The sequence below is a fragment of the Trichosurus vulpecula genome, chromosome 1 (assembly GCF_011100635.1).
Source record: "Trichosurus vulpecula isolate mTriVul1 chromosome 1, mTriVul1.pri, whole genome shotgun sequence".
In the NCBI taxonomy this organism is placed as follows: Eukaryota; Metazoa; Chordata; class Mammalia; order Diprotodontia; family Phalangeridae; genus Trichosurus; species Trichosurus vulpecula.
The window spans coordinates 447,559,164-447,583,012 of NC_050573.1; the positions used below are offsets into that span (position 1 = coordinate 447,559,164).

Genomic DNA, 23,849 nt, shown 5'->3' on the forward strand with positions numbered 1-23,849 from the left:
CCATATATTTATCTGGGAATCAACTGTATAGAGCTGTTATTTGAACCAGTGGGAGCTGATGATGATATCTCCAAGCAAAAGAGAAGGCCCAGGACTGAGCTTTGGGGAAAACCCATGATTACAGGCTGTGCCAAGGGGCTAAGAAGCAGCAAAGGAAACTGAGGAGTGTTTGGAATATTGTAAGGGGAACCAGGAAAAAGCTTTGTCATGAAAAGTGAGAGTGGAGACTAGAAGGAAAATCTAGACTAGGAAACTTAGGAGGAGAAGGTGATCAATTGTGTAAAATATTGCAGAGAACTTGAGAAGGATAAGAATTGAGAAATGTCCTTTAGATTTATCAGTTAAACGATTATTGGTAACTTTGGCAAAGGTCAGTTGAACAGCAAGGTTGGAATCATGTTTTGCAGAAGGTTTAGAAGAGAATGTGAGAAGTAGAGGCATTGAGTGTGGAATTTAGCCATGAAGGAAGTGAGAGATAAAGGATGATAGCTGGTGATTATGGTAGGAATGAAAATGAAAGTCTTTTAAACATGGGCATCCTTATAGGCAGCAGGAAAGGAGACAATAGGTAGGGAGAGACTGAAGGTGAGAGAGAGTAGGAAAGGTGGTGATGGTGATCTGCTTGGAGAAGACAGGAGGCACCTTGGCAAGAAGAAAGGCCATCTCTTTCTTCCCAAGAATGGAACAAAGGAGGGACAGTAAGGGAAGATGTCTGAATGATGTGATATGAAGAGAGAAGAGAGACATACAAGACTAGGGTCTCAGCTGAGGTAGTGGTTGGGAGTGCTGTGGGAGGCTTCAGAAGAGATGAAACTTTTTCAGATATCTGTTGTGTAGAGTGGAATAGCAAATCAGTTAAGGAGGAATAGAATGTTTGCCTTATAGCAGTGAGGACCTGGTTGAGATAAGCTAGTATAAATTTATAATGGACCCAGTCAGCAGATTTTCATGATTTCCTCTAGCTCCATTTATCACCAACTGAGTAGAAGTAAAGGATGATGGGAATAGTCAGAGATTGGGAGCTAGTAAATCGTGATTGGTGATAAGATAAGGGGCCTAGGTATTTAAGAGTAGCAGATAATGTGGAATTGAAGTGTTTCACCAAGGAGTGGATGATAGGGAAGGAAGGAGAGAGTATAGTCATTGCAGTAGTAATGGCCTGGGAAAAAAACAAAGTTGAAGGGAGTGGAGGTCATGGTGAGGAAAAAGAACATGGTTAAGGCTCATAAAACTGAGAAATGATAACCTATTTTGATCAGACAAAGAAATTTTTAATTCACGCAGAAGGAAGTAGAATTCTTATAGGTGGTGGGATCAAGAAGATGAACATATTTGTGCATAGCTGAAGTAGATTGAAGGACTAGGTCATAGGAATTGAATAGATTGAGGTACTGAGAGGTGAGGGTATTTGAGGGAGTATCAGTACACAGGTTGAAGTCTCCTAATATGAAGGCAAGAGAGAAAGATTGTGAGCCAGACATTCAACCTAAGGAAGGAAGCAGCTTGGGGTCAGTAGATAATAGCTACCAAACTATGGGTTGGATGATCAATTTGAGTAGCATGAATTTTGAAGGAGGAGAGGTGACAGAGACCCTTGACTGGTAGTGGGGAACAAGGCATGTTTGGACTTCCCATAGTAACTGAGTGAGTCAGTGGGTATGAGAGAAAGTGCACCTAGTACTGAAAAGGGTGGTAAGGAAAGTGGTTTCATTAGGAGGGAACTGTGTCTCAGTGAGGCTCAGAAGACTGGAGTGAGAAAGGAAAACCGGTTTAACATGAAAAGAAGATCGTTAATCATGGAATAGCAGTTTCACACAACACAGTCGAAGGGGCAGACGGATCTGGTGTGGAACATTAAGTGGGTTTAGTGTTCACGTGGATAGGCATGAGAGAGCATTGAATTAAGAATGGCAAATGAGGTTTTTACATTGTAGCCGGGGTTGAGAATCCCTCAGATGGAGCAAGTATAAGGGAATGGGAATATGCCAACCATTGAAGAATGAGTATCAATCAGATACTGATACTTAAGCAAAGTGTCAGTCACTAGAAAAAAGATCCATTGAAGAAAGCATGAGATAAGATGGTTTAAACTCTTCCCTTGAGGTTCAGCCTCCTGGTAGGTAGTGATACTGTGAGACTCCAAGAGGCCCACCTCACAGTAGACGGGAGTAGATGCATGTGTGGAGCCCATTCAGGAACGCTTCAGGGAAGCTGGTCAGTATGATTACCTGCGTTCAGGGTTATTGGGTTTGTCGCTGTTGATGATCTTGTTGTTCTGTCCATTCACTTTAGTGTGCTATGTTATTATAGTGACCACACTTGACTCTGGAGAAGGCGTAAGCAAAGAGACTTTGCTCTGTTCTGGCGGGTGAGAGGCTCTGGGCATAGAGTCCAGCCGGCATACACCAGCAGACTTGGTTGATGTGTTGTTCGTTTTTGTTGAACTTTTTTTCTCATTAATTTTTCGTTTGAAGCTTATTGGTTAGAACAGGGGTATATTTGGAAATGAAAGTAATATAAAAACAAAAGCTGCTTCATATTTAAAAAAAAAAGGTTAGGCATATTTGCCATTTCATGTGTATTTTTTAGATTGCCTTGGTAGCAGTGGATATATGTCTGCATTTTAAATGAGAAACCTGACCAGATCCTAAAGGATCTAGACTTAAGACTCTAAATGTTAAATATTTCCAGATGCAGCTAGAATTAAAAATTTAACTGGCTGCTTCTTCACCAACCCTGCTGGATATGGGATTTCCCATTGGATTCACATAATAAGGGCAGGCGTAGGGAGAGCTAAGCTGAGCAGCTTGTTTAACCCAAATGGTGGTATCCTGTTGGCATCTCACATATATTTGCTGGCTGGTTGTGCACAGTTTGTTTTATAATTAGGAACTCCAGATTCTAATGTCTAGAGGCAGATTTTCCACAGGTGAAGTGGCTCTCTTGTATAAAGCAGGTAAAAATCATCTTAATGTTACTTAGTCCAATGCAAATATATAACTTTTACACTATTTTTTATGGTTTACAAAGTACTTTTACCCAGGTCATGTCAGAGACAGATTAGAACCCAGGGCTTCTGAGTCTGACTACATTCTTACTTCCATTATATCACATTGCCTTGGAATGGTGCTATTTCAACCACTCTTTGTCGTCATTCACCCTCATCTACTTCCTGGTAGGCTCAAAGGGAAAGCTGGGTAACCTTTCCACTTGTTGTATTAGCTCCTCTATGACCTTGTTTGAATTCATTTTTTCTCTGTCATGTATATTTAACCTTTTCCTATCTATGAACACTTTTCTGCCTGAAAATGTGTTCAGATTTCTTGTTCCTAAAAATGTTTTCCCTTGACCAGGCTATCTTTTTAGCTCTCATTCCATAGCTTACCTCCCTTCACTGATAAAATTCTCAAAGACTACATGCGTGAAGAGTAGTCTATAGCCCAGATTACAAGAGGCGTTGGGATGGATAAACCTGTAGAGCTTTTACTCGTCAGTATGAGTGTCTGAGACAAAAAGTACAGGTAGTAAGTACCGTAGAGGTCATCTTTGTATTCTCCTTATTTTATAGCTTAGCTGAGAATATGAAAGGCTTACATGGCTCTTCTGAGACCATATTGGTAATTGTGGACAGAGATGGGTCTCAAATCTAGAACACAGATTTCAGCCTCATACAGATTCACTATATTCTGCCCACTCACAAGACAGATTCTTCATGAGTACAAACATGCTTTTTGTTTTTTAGAACTGGAGATAAAACTGAGTTGTTCAAGGACCTCACAGATTTCCCTTCAATAAGAAAGAGGAAAGAGGAAATACAAGTGGTTACCACCAAAATCAATCTACATTTGCAAGAAATACGAAGAGTATTAAAAAATCCTTCTGCAAATTACAAAACAGTGTTGGGACAGGAGGTAATATGCAACTATACTTGACTAAATTTTAGTTCCATGAAAGCTGTTTGCCAAATGAAATGAAAATCTTTTGAGAGAAATAATCTTGTTATTACATTATTTTGACCTTCTCGAATTTGTTTTGCTACCTTGAGCATCTAGAGGGCCACATGTGGCCTCCAGGCTGCAGGTTCCCCATCCCTGGTGTATCCTGTCTTGTTTTGCAGTGCATTTGAAGTGCACTTTCAGGGGGCTCGAAGTCACAGAAACAGTCAGCATCACTGTGGCGTTTGTTTAGAAGTCATTTTGTCTTTATTACCTTGCCCCATCCTAACAGCCATTTTCTGAGAATGCTTCCAAAATTAGGGTAAATTTATAAAATTGTGAAATTTTTAAAATTGTTAGAATAATTTAAAAAATAACTATAGAACACTGTTTTGGTTTATCAGCATTATTCACTAAGTACTTGTTCACAGAATCATTGCGCTACGTTGGAAGGGGTAGGGATTTAAAGGCAAAGAAGCTAGAGTTCCCCACTCAGCTACTAGTTTTTTTGTTTTTCTGGGCCCATAATATCCTTACCTGCAGAAGAAAGAGGTTGGACTAGATGCCCTTTAAATCTAAGGCTTCAGAGGGAAAGACTGCTGATTGTATGGAAATACTTCAGCACTTCATCAATATAAAATGGATGTTAGAGAGTTTCCATGGTAACCCATATAGTGAACCCATATAGAAACTTTTATGAACATCAACATGAAGCATGCTTTTGACTAGGAGGAATTTTTATAATCAGTGCTTATGAACTAATTTCCTTATTGTGTTAAAGTATTTCAGTAAGTTTGTAATATAGAGAGGCTTGGATTAATTTGTTTTAATAATAATTGTAGCTAGCATTTATATAGGGCTTTGAGGTTTGCAAAGCACTTTACAAATATTATCTCGGTTTCTCTTCACAACAACTCTGGGAGGTAGGTGCTATTATCATCCCCTTTTTGTAGTTGAAGAACTGAAGCAGTCAGGGATTAAGTGACTTGTCTGGGTTCCTGTGGCTGGATTTGAACTCAGATCTTCCTGACTCTGAGCTCAGCGCTCAATCTACTGTGCTACCTACCAGCCTGTATTAATGGAATTAAAATCTGAAACTTTTTTTCATTCAGTTACAAATGCCTCAAATGTGAATGACTCTTTAGATTTCACATGCCAGATCCTAATGTGTAACCTCCCATCCATGTGAATCTTTCTTGAAGGCACACGTTCAGTGTGCTTTGTGATTTTGTTCACTTCTCTAAATGCAGAATGCTGAATGGTGACAGTAAGTGTTAAGCTCATTCACACCACATTCTTGAAAGAGGTAGAAGTTTTTTTGGGGGGTCCATTTTACAGATGATGAAATTTAATGAAAAGGCTACTTTATATAGGACCTCACACTGGCTCACTGGCAGCCCTGCAGTGTGTACTACACAGCCTGTGAAATGCTAACCATCATCATTGCTTATTCTGATTTGAAGATTAAAGAGAACAAGAAATAAAGAAACCTACTATTAAAGGAAATGATGCAGCCTTTCGGCCTGTCCAAAGTCCATAAGCCATGATGTTTTCATCTCTTATATTTAGTAAAAAACTGAAGATTCTGAATGGAGACTTGAAAAATGTAATCTTGTGATTGAGTAATAAAACTGGATAATTTGGTTTTTTAAATAATTTATTTTTAGTTTTTTTAATAGTCACTTCCATAAGATTTTGAGTTTTGAATTTTCTCCTCCACCCTCTTCTGCCTCCTCCCCAAGACAGCATGCAATCTGATATAGGCCCTACTTATACATTCATATTAAACATATTTTCACATTAGTCATGATATAAAGAAGAGTTAGAACTAATGGGAGGAAGCATAAGAAAGAAGAAACAAAACAAAACAACAAAAGAAAAGGAGAGCAAACAGTACGCTTCCATCTGCATTCAGACTCCAAAGTCCTTTCTCTGGAGGTAGACAGTATTTTCCATCATTAGTCTTTTGGAGTTGTCCTAGATCTTTGCATTGCTGAAAAGGGCTAAATCTGTCAAGGTCAGTCACTATCGCACAATGTGACTGTTACTGTGTACAGTGTTCTCCTGATTCTGCTCATTTCACTCAGCATCAGTTCATATAAGTCTTTTCAGGTTTTTCTGAAGTCTGTCCTGCTCATCATTTCTTATGGTACAGTAGTATTCCATTACATTCATATACCACAGCTTGTTCAGCCATTCCCCAAATGATGGGCGTCCCTCAGTTTCCAATTCTTTGCCACCACAAAAAGAGCTGCTATAAATTTTTGCATCTGTGGGTCCTTTTTCCATTTTTATGATCCCTTTGGGATACAGAGCTAGAAGTGCTGTTGCCGGGTCAAAGAGTACGCACAGTTTTATAGCCCTTTGGACATAGTTCCAAATAGCTCTCCAGAATGGTTAGATCAGTTCACAACTCCACCAGCAATGCATTAGTGTTACAGTTTTCCCACATCTTCTCCAACATTTGTCATTTTTTTTATAAAACTGGATAATTTGTAAAACAGAGTTTTATAATTTAAAAACATCATTGTAAAGCTAATCCCAAAACTTTCTCATGTTTCTTTTTTGGGAGAGAAGAGACCAAGGAAAACAGAGAGAGTGTAATTTTACATAATTATTATATTGATTTCTTTTCTGCTTTCTTTTCTCAGAATAGATGTGGAACATAAGTGATCATTTAAAAATTTCAAGTGTTTAGCAAGTGACAGTCTTCAAGGAAAATTTGCATGAATCTTAAGTTCTTTTATGCTTAAACCATCATTTTTATTGCCAATTTCTCTAAGGGTTAAAATTATTAATATCTTACATTTCAGTTTACCTTCTTCCATTTTCAAAAGAGCATTGTTACAAAAATTAACCTAACTATACATACGGTTGATAGGGAAATATTGATAAATGCAAAAAAATGGCAGGGAAAGATCTATAAATCACAATGGACAAAAATAAATTGATCTTGAGTTAGCATTTTGGCATTTCCATGTTAAAAGCGTATGTAACCCTGAGATCAGATAGTAGAATTATTTGACTTACGTTGGACAAAGTCACCTTCATCTTTTACTTAGCACTCTTTATTAGTTAGTGTCCTATAGCACTGAGCATTGGAGCCAAAGGAAGACAGGAAGAAACTAGAAAAGATTCAGAAAAGGAACCAAAAAAGTGATTTAAAGGACTGATAACTAAGATAGGTGAAGAAAAGTTTTTGGTATTACAGGATATTTCACCTTGAAGAAGAGTAGGCAATTTGATAAAGGTTCTTAAGAAGACAATTGTGATTCTGTTTTCAATCTCTTAAGCCCAGAACAAGGTGAAATAGATAATGCAGCCTAAAGGATTCAGATAAAATAAAAAGAACTGCCTAATAATTATTGTTGAGCGAGTTACTAAAAGTTTTTATGGACTGTCCTTCTCTGAAAATACCAAGGGTCAAGACCCTTTCTGAAGGGTCACCAAAGAGGAGTTCTACAGAGGAATGGATTAATTTACATTTCAAGTTCTCTTCTGGCTCTAAGATTTAATGATTCCTATGCTATATATTGCAGTGATTGAATATATTAACTTGCAGCTGATACCAATATGTCTATGCCCATTTACTATCAGAGTTAGCATTTATTTTAGTTGGAGGACAACTTTTTAGATACTACTTTACCTAGGATCAGCTAAGTGTTGGTGCAGTGAATAGAGCACAGGCCTGGAGTCAGGAAGCTCCAAGTTCAAATCCAGCCTGTATGTGACCCTGGGCAAGTCACTTACCCCGTTTGCCTTAGTTTCCTCATCTGTAAAATGAGCTGGGGAAAGAAATGGCAAACCACTCCAGTATCTTTGCCAAGAAAACTCCAAATGGGGTGACAAAGAGTCATACGTGACTGAAATAAACTGAACAATACCTTGAAGGTGATACGCACATGACTTAGTAGTTCCTATAATTTGGCCCCATCCCCAGAGGCAGTACTCCATCTGCTCATAGCCTCCCCTTCCCCACCACAAATATTTAGTGGCAGGTTTGCATACCTTTCAGAGTCAGGTACACTTATCCATGTTCCTTTTACTTCTTTATGCATGTAGAAAGGATGATAAAAGGACCAGATATGGAGTGTGTGTCGTAGGCACTGCTGTCTCAGGGACTATAAATGACTTTCCAGAATGCCCCATTAGTTAATGTTTTACCCAGGACTAATTATAATTTAAGTTCGGTCGTATGCATTAATTAGCCATTTAAGTAACCAAATCTGTGAGCATATAATGGCAAACAAAATGGGACTTCTTGTTGTCTTTTGTTTTGGAGTGCTTCTTGGCACTGAGGCAATCAAGTGCCTTTGATTGAGTCTAGCCTTTGTTTGTAGAAAGGCCCACACCCTTTTGCTAATTAGGTCACGAGAGAGTGTGAAGTTGTCTGACACTGAAGAAAGATATATATATATATATATATATATATATATATATATATATATATATATATATATATATATATATATATACATACACATATATACTCTGAGGTTAGTATTTTGTTTGAGGGCTCACTCACTAGAGGAGTGTCATGTGATTTGACAAGACAAGACTCTGGGTAGCTGTTCAGGAACCCTCCAGCTTTGAAAACCCAAATGTTGGTGCTTCTCTCTCCGGTAACTGTGTATGTATTGCTATGGTCAGACAGAAGCCTGTCTGTTTTGTGTTATTTTGCTCTGTTTATATGATTTCTGCTTTTAATTTCTGTTTTCTCTGAAGTTCAGGGTGCTGGCTTTTCCCTCTGAACTAAGTGAATGATATATGTATATTTAATTAAAGTAAGATGGTTAACCCCTTAAAGTTGCTTTCCTCAGAAAAGCAGATCAAAGAACCTGTGCTAGTAGCCCTCCTGTGTGCTAGTGTTATTGATCTTACATAGCCACAGTAGTGGCAAGTAGCATTGTTGTTACAGATCTCTTTTTGGAATTTTTTTTCTTAAATATCCAATATTTCCTTTTCGTTTATTTTAGTTTCTCATAGAAGTAAAGAACTCTCTCATATCTTCTATACCATCTGATTGGGTTAAGGTTGGAAGGTAGGTTTAAAAATAATTTTTTTCTTATTTAACTTTGTGATGACATTACTATTTCTGTGTATAATTGGAATATGAATAGTCAAATTTTCAACAGAAACAAAGCCTTTATTTTAGTTTTGGTAGGGGACATTTAAATAAACAACATCGTTTTTCTAGCCATTCTAATCATTATTTTAAAAGATGACCACCTTTTCATTTTAACAGAAGTGCTTCACTGGGTATTTTGCACATCAGTATTTCATGTTTTCTGTCCAATTAGCTGAGTCTAGTGACTTCACTGGAGACATGTATATAAGAAAAGTAATAGGAGCCTTCAGATAGATGATGAGGGATTCTTCTGCTTGAGCATTTTGATTTTCTTGATGCCTGAGGCTTTTTTAAATAAGATAGGAATTTAATTTCTAGCTTCAGATAGATCATAACCTTTTCATTTTTGGTAGTTTTCATAGCAAAAGAGATTATTGAATAACTTATTCATTCTAGTGTATCAAGATCTACTGCAGATTGACAGCAGTAGATTCATCGTATGTTAGCATCTGGGTCCAGAATGGAGACAGAGCTTCTTTCTTTCAGAGTAAGCAATGACCCTTTATCAGGGGCTTTATTTCGGAGAAGGATAAGAGTTACCAAGGGATAGTATGATATTATGTATTAGTTAGGTTAGTAATTAACCTCAAAAATAGTATCCTTCACAAAAATGAATTATCTTATCCTTAATTACATTTACTCTACTGAGCTTTTGTGGGATCACATGAAATGGTATTTGTCTTTTTAGACAAATTTGACAAGATCACAGAGAAGGAAAAGTGAAGTTGTCGATAGTATTAAAGGAGCTGTAAAAGAGACTGCAAAGACCATTTTCATTTATTTTCCATGTCAGAAATAGATTAGAGCCTATATCACAACAAAATGATGGATTATTTATCATTTTAATTGTTATAGTAATGATTTGTTATTTATTGCCAGTAGCACAAGAAGTCCCCAGAGTGCCCAGACCTGCCTTATAAGTTCCTAACACCTTGCTTTTTTTTTTTTTCTCCCCAGGCATTTGAAAGTTTTAGACATCAGAATCAGATATTCTAATATCTTTTCTTCCTCCTAAATCTCTTTATTCCCTTCCCTGCCTTTTCAGGCCTTCTTCCTTTTGTCTTCCTTTCCTCTTACTCCACTTTTATCTTAGCCTCCAGCTAGTAAGTGGAAGTCTTATTTTCAGAAGAATTACTTGAGATTGAATCATGGGAGTCTCTTCAGAGCTATAACTGGAATGTCATTAAATCATTTATACCAGAAGAAGAGCTATGATAAAATACATTTGCATAGAAACTTAGACCACATTTAGTATAAAAGAAACAAGCATGGTATAGTATAGTACCAATCATCTTTGGAGCATTCAGTAAAGATAGTTGAGTGAATGAATAACAGAGCTTTTAGAGAGGTTTATTGAAAGTTTTTTTTCCCATTATTTAGCTACTGGGGCTACAAGAAGGGTAGGTTAGTACATCATGAGCCAGACTTTTAAAGTGGTATGATAGAAGAGATAAATCCATCCTCTTGGTATAGTGACCTGCCAAGTTAAAGTTGATTGATGCCGCTGCACTATGGGGTGGGAAAATGGAAAGGGAACAGAAGACAAGTTGTAGTTCTTGTCATCAGACAGCTTATCCAAGCTCTGCTCTTTTCCTAATGTCAAAATAGATGGGAATATATGGGGATTATGGATAGAAAGACTAGTAAAATAACAGTGACTATGCATCATTTTTCTGTATGGGAAATTTAGAAAATGCAGCTCACTTTCCAAAGATTTCTTTCACCTTCCTTCCCCTTTGAATTAATGTGCTGGGTTTTGTTATATCATATATGTATTTTTCTAATCAAACTGGTCTTCCATTAGCAAATTTTAAAAGAAGAAACCTTTTATTGCTAAAGCCAAACATTTGAAATACTGAATTTAGCATACAGATTTTATATTCAAGAGTAACTTTCAGAGGCTTTCTGTCCAGACCTTTCTATAGAATCCAAGAGCTTTTCTTTATGGTAAAGATTATTGAAATGAATAGATTTGAGTAGCATAATAATTGAATGCTCCCTCTTTACATCTATTTTCAAGGTTCATCAGAGAATAATGAAGAACTACTCTAATTTTCTGAAGTGATGGTATTACTGATTTCTAAGTAACCTTGATTTCCTATTTATGTTTTTCCTCTCTTCTAGCACAAAAGCTGTCAGCCGCTTTCACTCTCCTTTTATTGTAGAAAATTACAGACATCTGAATCAGCTCCGGGAGCAGCTAGTCCTTGACTGCAACACTGAATGGCTAAATTTTTTAGAGTGAGTTTACAATGAAATGTATAATCTGACTCTTGCTATGAGAAATAGACCGGAAAATCTTTCCATCAAAAGGAGAAGTAGAAATTACTGCTTTGATTTCTTCTGGCCTGCCACAAAATAGTTGAATACATGTGCTCTTTGATTTTATTTCTGATCCATTGAAACGTAAGCTCATCTTAAAGTCTTTGCTTGCAGAATAAACATTTATTTTTGTTATAGTACTATAAATTTGGAGGCTGAGGATTTGACATAGTCAGTGAGTAAGTCATAGCCTTCAGTTATTACTTAATCCTATTACATACTTGTTATTTTTTTCCACAGCTGAGAAAAAATGAATCAATAATTTGGAAATAATTTATTCCTTTATAAGAAATAAAGGAATTTTGCCTTTTTTTCCTCTACATTAGCCTTAATTGCTTAGTCAAGTCCTAATACAATTGGTTATTCTTCTATGTTCTAGATGTATTTCGATGTCATTCTACAGAAATAGTATGCTCTCACTAGCCAATTTTCCAGATACCCATATGGGTATTTCTATATTGTCCAAACTGTTGCAGAGAAAGGTTGTCTCTGGCAGCTATTATGTTGGAGTGACCACATTCCTACTGTTAAGTGTATAGTACCTGTCTTTGTTGTAAATAACTGGTGTTTCCTACCCCTCTTACATTGACTTTTGCCCATGTTGGTTATATGTTTATGTTAATAGGGAGCTTAGAGGTGGGATTTTTTTTTCCATATTTGTAGTCATGCTCAGCATAATGTTGCCTAAAAGTCATTAATAACCCCATTGTTGTGAACCTCCCTCAATATTCTGATATTTTTAACCAGTCACTCAAGACAAATGATAACGGTTGCCATCCTCCCCTTTTTATGCTGTTTCACCCCAAATTTATTTTTATAGAACTAATTAACTAAGCTAGGCAGGATATACCTGGATTTTAAAAAAATTCTTAATTTGTATCTTTAGTTTTTATTTCACTCTCATTTCCAAATATATCCCTCCACCTTCCATACTCACTAAATCATCCTATATAACAAGTCACGCCCTTTAATTAAGAATGAAGAGAAAGAAGGGGGGAAAAAGTTAAGCAAAACAAATGAACACATACCAGTGATCTAACAGTATATGCAATGTTCCTCACCCATCATCCCCCAACTCTGTAAAGATGGGAGGGATTGGCATTTTCTCATCTCTTCCCCACAGCCATTAGTGACAATTATGATTAATTATGTAGCATTCAATTTTTGTTCTCCTTTGTTCTTTTCTTTTATCTTGTTTTAGTTTTCATATATACTTTGTTCCTGGTTCTGCTTATTTCATTCTTCATCAGTTCATATGAGTCTTCCCATATGTCTCTGAATTCTTCATACTCATTTTTTTACAATGAAGTAATATTCCACCACATTCATATGCACAGTTCTTTTTTAGCTATCCCATGATCAATAAGATTGATTGGGCAGCTAGGTGGTGCAGTAGATAGAGTGCTAGGCCTAGAGTCAGGAAGACTTGAGTTCAAATCCAGCCTTAGAAACTTACTAGCCATGTGACCCTCATCTTCCTGAGTTCAAATCCGGCCTCAGACACTTATTAGCAGCCACTTAACCCTCTTTGCCTCAGTTTCCTCATCTGTAAAATGAACTGAAGAAGAAAATGGCAAATAACTCCAGTGTCTTTGCCTACAAAACCCCAAATGGGGTCATGGAGAGTTGGATACAACTGAAATGACTGAACAGTAACAGCAACAGTCAGTAAGTATGCTTGAATTTTTAGAGAATTCCTTGACAAATATTTACAAGATAATTAAACAGGAACAATAAAGGCAGGAATTCAGGAAAAAATCTGAAAGTTTTAGATGAGTTTGAGAGTGAGAAGTTTACCGTAGTTTTTTCATTTTTATATCATTAACGTTGCTTTCTTCATATCTCAAGCATTTCTGCCTCTGTGCACACTACAAGCCCTTGCCACTTTAATAGGTGAGGTTTGTAACTCTCCCACACTGAAAACCATAGAGGTACTTAATTTTTTAAAAAAATTAGCAGACATTTATTAAGCCTTTCCTGTGCGAAGAACATTATGTTAAGAGAAATGTAATGTTTAGATAAAACATACTCCCTGTCTTCAAGGTATTTTTGATTTTCGTTTAGGTGTTTTTCAGTTATGTCTGATTCTTTGTGACCCCATTAGCAGAGATACTGGATTGATTTGCCATTTCCTTCTCCAGCTCATTTTGCAGATAAAGAAACTGAGGCAAATAGGGTAAAGTGACTAGCCCAGGGTCACACAGGTAATAAGATTCTGAGGCCAGATTTAAACTCATGAAGATAAGTCTCCTTGACTTCAGGCCCTGCACTCTATTCACTGTGCCACCCAGTTTAGTAGGGGACAATTCAGTACAATTCAATAAATATTTATTAAGCACTGTTTTAGGTCCTGGGATGTTAAAAATATTCTCTCTACTAGGAGTTCTTAATCTGGTGTCTGTGAACTTGGTTTTTGGGAATATTTTGATAAATGTATTTCAATTAATAACTGATTGAAATGAAATTGGGTTTTTTTTGGTAATCCTGCGTATTTTGTTTTGTGCATTTAAAACCATTCCGAGATAGGGTCTATGAACCTCACCAGCTTGCCAAAGGAGTACATAACAGAAAAGGTGAAGAACCCCTGCTCTAGACCAGCGCTGTCTAACTTTAGGTTATCTTAGGGCCGCATTAAGATAAAATAATTATTCGAGGGTCACACCCAGAATAAAAAATACAGTACACTAATAGAAAGTGGGGGAACGTGTGTCATTAATATGACAGGGGAACGCATGAATCATGAAAGCAAACACAACATAACAAAGCGACAACACCACAGTATTAAGGTAGGTGCATACTGACTAGTCTGCATCATACAGGCGGAACGCATTCCACAGATCGATTGAAAATTCCGTGCGATATATTCCCTCTGTAATACAGCTTAAAAATACCAAAGAAAACTAACATCAATGAGATTATTTATTAGTGATGGAATTTAAAAATCTAATATGCATTGCATGCAAATTATTATTTTATTTTTTCGCTCGTGAAAATTAAAACACACAAGGTGGGCTGCATAAAATCACACTGCGGGCCGCATGCAGCCCACAGGCCGCATTTTGTACAGCCCAGCTCTAGACCTTACTTTTTAGAAGCCTGCAGTATAACAAGAAAAAACATTTCACCCAGATATCAGTGAGATGGGGAGCCATGTGATAGTGAAAAGGAGAAAATGGGGCAGGGATCCCTTTTGTTTGAGGGAATGACAACTAGTGCAGCCTGGTCAAAACATGAAACGTTTAAAGGGAGGCAGGATAGCATGCAGCTACGAAAATAGTAGGAACCAGCCTTTGGAAGGCTTGGAGTGTCTTGGTTGCAAGCTTATCCTTCCTGCAGTTGGCAATGAAGATTTTCTTAATTGGGTAATGGCATTGTCTGCTATCTGTGTAGTATCAGACTACTGACTTGTTACAACACTTGTAAAACAAACATAAAGCTAGAAGAAAGAATAGAAATGAGAAAAAGGTGTGGAGTTAAAAAAAAAAAAACACAACTCCAACCTGACATATTTAAATGGTATTCACATCTAAAAATGGGAAATAGGAAATAATTAAGTATAGTGATAATGATTATAACAATTACGTTAGTTATGTTTAACCAATGTAAAATAATTGCCATTAAAAAAGAGACCAAAGGAACCTAAAAACCAACACTTGATCTACTTTCATGGATCTGTGCTCAGGTAGGAAATTTGATTTCTTAATGTTGGCTGGGTATAGTCACTCCTTTTTGGCATCAGTAACACAAACGGCTGATGCCATCAAGTCTTCAGTGACTCCTTGATCCCTTTCCTGTTCAGAGTTGAACATCAAATATTATTTATTTTATTTTTCTCTGAACATATTATCCATGCTGAAGCTTATCTGCCAATTTTCTGTGTGTTCACACATTTATGAGACCTCTCTAGTGCCTTCCTCTAATTTGTCCTGTCTCTATATGGAAGACCTTAGATGTCCTTTTCATCTTGCATTCACCTTGTCAGATGATTTGGATCCAGAAGGGCTGGCTACACAGAGTGTTATTGATTAGGTAGGTCTAGACCAAAGGCTTTGACAGCAGTTCTGGTCATGAATTTTTCCAGGCTGCTTCAGAGAGCTATGTTTCATTAGCTGTTTTGATCCAGGGCCCTTCTGCTGTACTGTAGACTTGATGAATACTATCTCAAGACTGAAAGGACTATCCCACGATACCCTGAACCCTGTTGCCTGGTTTTGTAGTACCCGAATCAGTTTGCCTAGCAATAGCCTCACCTATTGTGATTAACCCTGACCCCTCATGACCTAGTCCAGTGACCTTGGGTAACACTTACCAACTGAAGGAAGGAAGTCTAACAGTATTCTTTTTTTCTTACTTTGGCAGACTTTTCAATTAAAAGCAAATAAACATGTTTTACCCTATTCATTAGCAATTTCACTAGTTATTAGGCAGAGTTGAGGAGTTAACTTATTTGACTACTTGTTAGTTTCACTGGTAAAACATTTCATAGAACAGTATGTTAAAGTTAATAGTTAAGATGATGTATTCAGTTATCCACGCATCCATCTCTGTTGTCTCTTGCCACAGATAATGAAACATTGGCTGAGGTTTAACCAGCACTCTTGCAGTGAGAACTCCTAGGAGAAAAAGGCACTGGTTGCCATGAACACTGTTTAATGAGATGCCATATGGTCTGAGTTATTTATTTTATTTTATTTTTTCACTGAACCTGGTGAACCCAGCATCAAAGAATTGAGTGCTAGTGATGCAGCAAGTATATTTGTCTCTTTCTGGCATACACGCATTTGTATCTTTAATATTGTTCTTGATCAGAATGATACAGGAAATAAAAGATGTCAAAAATCTGTGAGTAAAAAAGAAATGTATTTCCTGCTTGCATTCTGAAAAGAAGGCTAAGTACTAAATTGTGCTCTGTTGGATTCAGAAACCTTTTCATTTTAAAATTCTTTTAAAATTGAATTATAGTAGCTCTTAAGCAAAGTTCAAACATTAGAAGTGTATTCACAAACAAGTAGGAAAATATTTCCCTTTCCCAGTTAAATTCATATTCATGGAACAGAATCTAATCCAAAACTCAGCTAGCCGTCTTTATAGCTCTAGGAACTACTAGAATGGATTTTTCTGTTTTCCAAAAAAAGGCTGAGCAATCTTTATCTGTGGTACACAGATGCAGGTAATACTGAAAACATAGTATACAGTCTTCATTCTCTTACTGATTTTTGGATTAATAATGTCATTGGCTGTTATTAAGAGTGGAGTCAAGAGCCATAAGTTTCTTGAGAACAAGGACTCTCTTCGGCTCTTTCTTTGAATTCCTAGCACCTAGCATAGTGCTTGGAACACAGTAGTTGTTGGGTTGTTTCAGTTGTGTCCCACTCTTTGTGACCCCATTTTGGGGTTTTCTGGGCAAAGATACTGGAGTGGTTTGCCGTTTTCTTCTCCAGCTCATTTTACAGATGAGGAAACTGAGGCAAAAAGAGTTAAGTGACTTGCCCAGAGTCACACAGCTAGGAAGTGTTTGAAGCCAGATTTGAACTCATGAAGATCAGTCTTCCTGATTCCAGGCCCGGTGCTCTATCCGTTTGCCACTTAGCTACCCAATCTGGTATGGAGGCTTCCAAAGGAAGGACCGGGGCCTTGTACAGCCCTGGCTTGGCCGCCTAGGGGGTGTGTGGTCAGAGGATGGGAAGATTGTTCACATCCCACTCTCCTCTGCAGAGCTAATTATTGTCTGTAACACAACCACACACTATACTGTGCAGTCACACCCACGGTAGCCTAATTCTCCCCTATTTTACCTGCTTCTACAGCTGCGTAAACTCAGTCTAACCTTACCTTGACTTAAGCAGTTGTGTTGGTAGGATCCTGGATTTGGAGCTAGAAGGAACCTAGAGGCCATTGAGGCCAGACTCCCGTTTTGCAAATGTGGAAACCAAGGGTAAAGTTTTTGGTGAAGTAGTCAATTCGAATTCTGCCTCGGATGCTTACCAGTTGTTTGACTCTGAGGAAGCTACTTAATTTATTAGCCTCGGTTTCTTTATCTGTAAAATGAGAGGACTGGACTTACCAACCTCTCAAGACCATTTCCACTCTAAATCTCTAATCTTCTGATCCTCAGTGACTTGTCTAGGTTCACACACTTGAGGCAAGATTTCAGCCCAGCGCTCCTGACTCTGAAGTCATTCCCATCCCCTAGTATACCCAGCAGGAATGAACACAGACACACACACACACACACACACACACACACACACACACACACACACACATGCATACACGCATGCAGGCATGCACACGCATGCACACACAGACACACACGCACATATGCACACACGCATGCAGGCATGCACACGCATGCACACACACACACACGATATTATGGTAGGACTGGGACAGAGATCACCCTGGGTACAATAAAGAGGAAGCTGCCCAGTCCCAGAAATAGATCCTAGGGCAGACATAGAGGCATGATGTAATATTAGTGGCAGATTTCAGCCGTCTGGACATGTGATGGAGCATTCTCTTTTTTGCTGAAAGCAAGAGTAGCCTTCAAATTCTTGATTTGCCTGAGGAAAATTTCATTCTTGGAGGGTGGAAAAAGCAATGACGATGACGACTATTTTGTAAGTGATTCTGCCGATGACCGATGAATACTCAGGACCAGTAAGGGTATTGAAATAGAAATGATAAGAACTTTTAGGAGGAAGACCACGTACCGTATTATATAGTTTATGACAGATAATGAAAGCAGTGTGGGGCATAGTCCCATATATACCATAGATTTTGGTAGAGTGTTTTTCAGGGTTCAGGAAAAGGACAGATAGGATTTAAAGTCCCAGCAGGGAAACTTGGTTCAAAAGGTGTAGGATGTTTTCAAGAACGACACCCTCACAACACAAACCATAGTGACACAGGTGAAAAAAGAATAGGAAACCGCCCAAAGAGAAGTCGTCCGTGGTATTTTCAGAATGACAAGTTGAGTTTTTGAAAAGTTTTTGTATGACATCACATCCTAAATTTTTATTAACCTACTGTACTATTAAAAAAATCTAAGTACTTTCTCCCTTCCAGCCGTAAATCTGGCATCCTCCAGTGCAGTGTTGGGGGATAATGGAGTTACTGCTATTTGTTCGTTTTTGAAGAAGCATTGCATGTACTGTTAGACCCTCAATTTATTGATTGGTTTTGCTGAACTGGTTTTTTTCCTCTTTTCAAATATTTGTTACCCAGAGAAGGCCCTTTTGTTAGGTGAAGGATAAAGGATATATTCTGAAATGAATGTGATTTAAAAATAGAAAATAAATAAGAGAATTATTGTTTTTTTTTTCAAAAAAGAAAATCTTACTAGATCAAGGAATTATAATATTGGTGGGTGTGGTGTAAAAATGGAAACTCGACCTGCTTGTGTAACACAGTATTTTATTAATTTTATATTTATGAATATGTATCATTCTACCACCAAACAATACAAAAAAGGAACCTACGTGTTCCAGTGGTTGTCTTGCTAAGAAAAATAACATGCGAGTTTCAGGAGCTGTATTCAGGGGTATCCTGAACATGCCCAGGTTAGATGACCTGAGTTTGTGCCTGAAAAGGTTAAAGATACTATTTTTGACATGACCAGTCTAGCCATCGAAAATCGATGTGTTCACTTTTCACGTCTGTTTTTTGTACCCTACAGAGGTTTCAGTGAATTCTATCACGCTTTGTGTATAGCGGTTCATCACTTAGCAGCTGTGGACTGCATTTTCTCACTGGCCAAGGTTGCTAAGCAAGGAGATTATTGCAGGTAATCTACTTTATTTATATCTTTTTCTTATTGTTTTAAGTCAGTCAGTCATTTTCTCTCCCTATTAGAGTTTTATATAAAAAGTAAAATTACTCATTTATTTGTCCTGCGGTAAAGTTAGATATGATATGTGTGTTGTGCATTTGACATTGTTTTACCAGTAGGGATGAATATCTCATGCTTATTATCTCACAAAATGTGTCATTATTCAAACGAGGTCTTTTTTGATCCTGTGTCTCCCTATCTTGCCCAGGTTGAAAGTAGACCGGCCTTTCATAGGCCAGATCCCTCTGCTGATTAGCATGGGAGCATTGACTGGTCTCATTTCTGGCCTGGGCTGCTTTACCCTTCCGTAGGCAGCCTGGTGGTCCATCCATCCTCCTCAGTCACTCCTGGAGGACTCACTGTGTTGGTTCTGGACTTAGTGTGGACACCCAGTCAGTTTTAGGTGCACCCACTACAGCTCAAAACTGCCCAGCTCAAGTAGCCTTCCTGGTAGTAGGGATTACAGGTGCGTACCACCACACCTGGCTCAAGACAGATCTTTTATTGTAACTTCAGCAGGGCACCCACTATAAGCAATTTTGAATGATTCCTATTCTGTGTGATGAAATTTAAAAAAATGCTTTGCCTTTTCTTCCCTTCATTAGTATAGTATTAAGGGAAATGGTATGAGCCAAGACTTAAATATTATTTTATGATGATGTCTGTGATTTTAAAAGTTTGAGTAGGTAAGTTGGAAGATGGATGATGTGTTGCCATACTGCTTACCATCTGAGGCCCTAAATCCCTCCTACTATCGTAGAGTGATGGTGCTGAAAGAAACTTAGCCATACATTCCCCAGAGGTAAAGGGAGTTATCCCAGGTCACAGAGCTTATATGTAGCTGAATCCAGGAGTTCCCTCTGAGTCTGGTGCTCTTCCTATTATATAGCATTGTTTCTATCACAAGGATAAAAATCGACAATGGCTTTTCTTGGCTTCCTTCCCTTTTCTCTTCGCATCTTAGTAAATCAATAAACCTTGATTCAGAGCCTACTTAACTATGCACCAAGCACTGTGCTAAGCTATTGGAGTACACAAAGAGGCAAAAGAGTCTCTGCCTTCAAGGAGCTCACAGTCTAATGAGGGAGAAAATATGGAAACAGATATGTACACACAGGCTATGGACAAGATGAAAAGGAAAAAAAGATGAGAGTGAAGGTGCTGGAATTAAGAGGGGTTGGGGAAGGCTTTCTTAGAACCTGGGATTTTAGCCGGGACTTCAAGGAAGCCGGTAGTTGGAGAAGAGGAGGGAGAGGGTTTCAGGCACGGAGGAATAGTCAAAAAAAATGCTGGGAGCCGAGAGATGGAGCGTTTAATTGTGGAATAGCCTTAAGGCCGATGTCACTGGATTGAAGAGTACATAGTGGGAATAAGGTCTAAGTATTGCCTGGAGGTGATAATGGAGCTCCTGGAGTTTATTGAGTATGAGGGGAGAGTGATGTGATCGGACCTGCCCTTTAGGAAAATCATTTTGATGGCTGAATGGCAGATGGACTGGAGTGGGGAAAGACTTGAAGCAGGCAAATACAACCTCCTGTTGATATTATTACTGGTGGTAGGAATAACAGCTGGTGTGTGTGTGTGTGTGTGTGTGTGTTGTGTTGTACATACATAGTATTTTAATACTTTACATACAAATACTTTACATACTAATTTTATTCTAATAGAAACTCTGTGAGCTAGTTATTATAGGTATAATTGTCCTTTATAGAATAATAGAGCTGAAAGAAGCCTGGGAGATATCTAGTCCAACACCCTTATTTCCCAGATTAGGAAACCGCCATTCATCAAGGTTAAATGACTTGACTATGTTTGCATAGCTAACAAGTACCAGAGTTGCAATTTAAACCCAGGCCTTTGACTCCAAAGCTGGCTCTCTCTCCACTAAACCAGGCCACCACTGACTACCTTTTTACTACATATAAATATTTCCTTCAGGAAGAGCTGGAACGTACTTGTTATGAGCATCAGGAGACGTGAGAGTATATTCCAGAGCTGTTTTCAAGCCAAGAGCAAGGAGACAATGCCTAAATATAGAAGACAAAGATGGAATGGGGTGGGAGAATACCAGAGCAGGAAACCTCTGCTTGCCCAGAACACTGGATTGAGAAGGGGAATGGTCCCAGCTTGTGTACTTGACATAAATTTAGACAGGACACATCTGACACTCTGAGTAGGGAGAGACAGATTTTTCTGCCATGTAAAGGTTCATGGGGAGCTGGGTAGCACAGTGGATAGAGAGCCAGAACTGAAGTCAGGACAGTTCCTCTTCCTGAGTTCAAATTTTGCCTCAGATGCTCACTAGCTGTATACAGCCCTGGACAAGTCACTTAATCCCATTTACCTCAGTTTCCTCATCTGTAAAATGATCTGGAGAAGGAAACCACAAACCACTTCAGTATCTTTGCCAAAAAAAAAACCCAAATGGGGTCACAAAGGGTCAGACCCGACTGAAATGACTCAACAACAACAAAGGTTCTTGAGTTTCTTAAGACAGCTCACTTGGGCCCTCTCTTCAGTTGAGAAGAAAATTCTACTGCATAATTTATAATGAATGGTAAATATGCAGGTTGAAATAATTCATATAAAAAGCGAAACTGCATCACATACCATTTGTCACCTAAGATACAAGTTAGTTTTTGACTTTTCAATCAACTAAGAAATAATTACCTTGTTATAAAACTCAATGTTAGATGGAATCTTTAGAGATTTTCCTTCAGCACCTTCATTTTACAAATGAGGGAACTGAGGTCAGGAATGTCATATAGCATATTTTGACTCCAACTCTAATGCTTTATTTCCTCCACACTGAGTAGCTACCATTTGCAAGGTGTAAACTGGAGCTTTCAGTTTGGGGCTCCTTGGTCAGCAAATTTTTCATTATCATATTTAGAGAGGGAAAAACAAATAAAATCTCATTCACTGTTGAAAGATTAAATAATTCACAGCTCTAAATGGTTTTGAGGGTTTATATTGATAAGGAACATGTTCTCAATTAAGCTTAATAAGGAATGATAATATAAATATTTTCCCAAAACAAAAAGACTAGCAATTTCTTTTTAAAAGAATGACCACTTAAAGGAACAGACCAATTTGAACTTCCTTATTAATTTAAAATATTGATAAGTAAAGTGGTTTTTCAGTTGTGCCTCCTGCCAATAAGAGGAATTTCAAAAATGTTTCATGTACTAGCAAATATCCTAAATCTTAAGTGATTTCTCTGTAGCACAGATTAAGAAAAATCTTTTCGAAAAATCATGTTGTAATTGTTATAGTTAAGGAATTATTACTTTTTGTATTGTTAAATAAAAAATTAGTACAGGATGACTTGAGAAATATTTTAATTTTAATTTGAGGGTCACAAGAACAAGATGATATTTTAGATGTTTTCCCCAGTCCCCATTGATTGGGGGGAGAGGAGGAGAAAGCAACCAAGCCAGAAAGAGGAATCCTATGTTAGTCATAGAGCAGTTGCAGCTGAATCCACAAGTTGAGAAAGGATAGGAGGCAAATCACTCCCAGCAGCTCAGGCCACCACTTCCTCTCACAGACCCATTGGAGACAGCCCAAGAGACCCTGAACCCAAGAGCACTGGGATTAGCAGTGCTAATGCTAATGATGACCAGTCCTGCTATCATGAAGGGGAGCAGTTACTTACAAAAGGGTCCCACTGTCCTCACCAACACCAGTCACTGACTAACTTTCAGTGATGATTGGTAAGTCCAAGAGTCCTGGAAATGCTGTTGCTCCCAAGGACATTTCTCCTCTCCCCACCTCCATCCCAGGAAGCATCCTTTATGGAGATGTGACATACTTTAGCCTATGAGTACTCAACAGCCACAGCTATGGAAGGCCTATAAAGGGAGAGGGGGGAATTTCTTGACATCAACGTTCTTGGCATTGTCAAATGAATGGTTAAGAATTAGAAAAAGATGTAGTTTCATCAGTGATAAAATCACACCTATCAATGACACTTCAAAAAAAACAACAACCCCAAAGAAGAAGATGCATTGTCATCTGCTTTATCACTACACTTTGAAGATTATGGGATCTTAACAATCTTATTTGCAACTGAAATCTTCTATATGTGTTACCTCCCTCCTTGAGATCAGGGACTGTCTCTCTTTTTCAATTTGTATCTTCAGTACAGTGATCTGTACTATGCAAATTTATAATTCTTTCTAATGATATGCATGCATACATATGTATGTGAGTATATTTATAATGATTTATAATGCTTTATGTTTCATTCATTCAGAGACCCCCAACAAGATAAAATCTTTATGAATTAACAGAAGTTAATCCCAATACTTAAAATGAACACTGTACTCTTTTCCAAAAATAGCATCTTTGCTCCCAGAAGAGATGCATAAGCTGATAGGCTCATGCCCAGGGCCTGTATTAGGTTCCCTCCTGGCTGCTGCTGAGACTTTGCAGGCATACTTCACTCGCTCCCTGCTTCCCCCGGCAAGAAGCTGCAGACATTGATTTTGCATTGAGTCTCCTATATGAGAAGGAATGGAGAAAGACATATGCAACCTTCTTCCTGAGGTGATCCTATCCTAAGGACCGTTGAGGCTGCAAAGACTCTTCTCAGAATATTCTTCCCACACTTCTCCCTCCTGCAAAAAGT

The 23,849-nt window shown here is 38.0% G+C and overlaps 1 protein-coding gene across 1 annotated transcript in view; it reads left to right on the top strand.

Annotated features, from left to right (window-relative positions):
• MSH3 (mutS homolog 3) overlaps window positions 1–23,849 on the top strand; it is a 202,550-nt gene that overhangs the window by 114,798 nt on the left and 63,903 nt on the right. Inside the window, exons 15-18 of the mRNA XM_036764612.1 lie at window positions 3,743–3,911; window positions 8,912–8,976; window positions 11,188–11,304; window positions 19,064–19,171. Of these exons, the coding sequence (XP_036620507.1) occupies window positions 3,743–3,911; window positions 8,912–8,976; window positions 11,188–11,304; window positions 19,064–19,171 (459 nt within the window). The remainder of the gene's footprint in view (window positions 1–3,742; window positions 3,912–8,911; window positions 8,977–11,187; window positions 11,305–19,063; window positions 19,172–23,849) is intronic.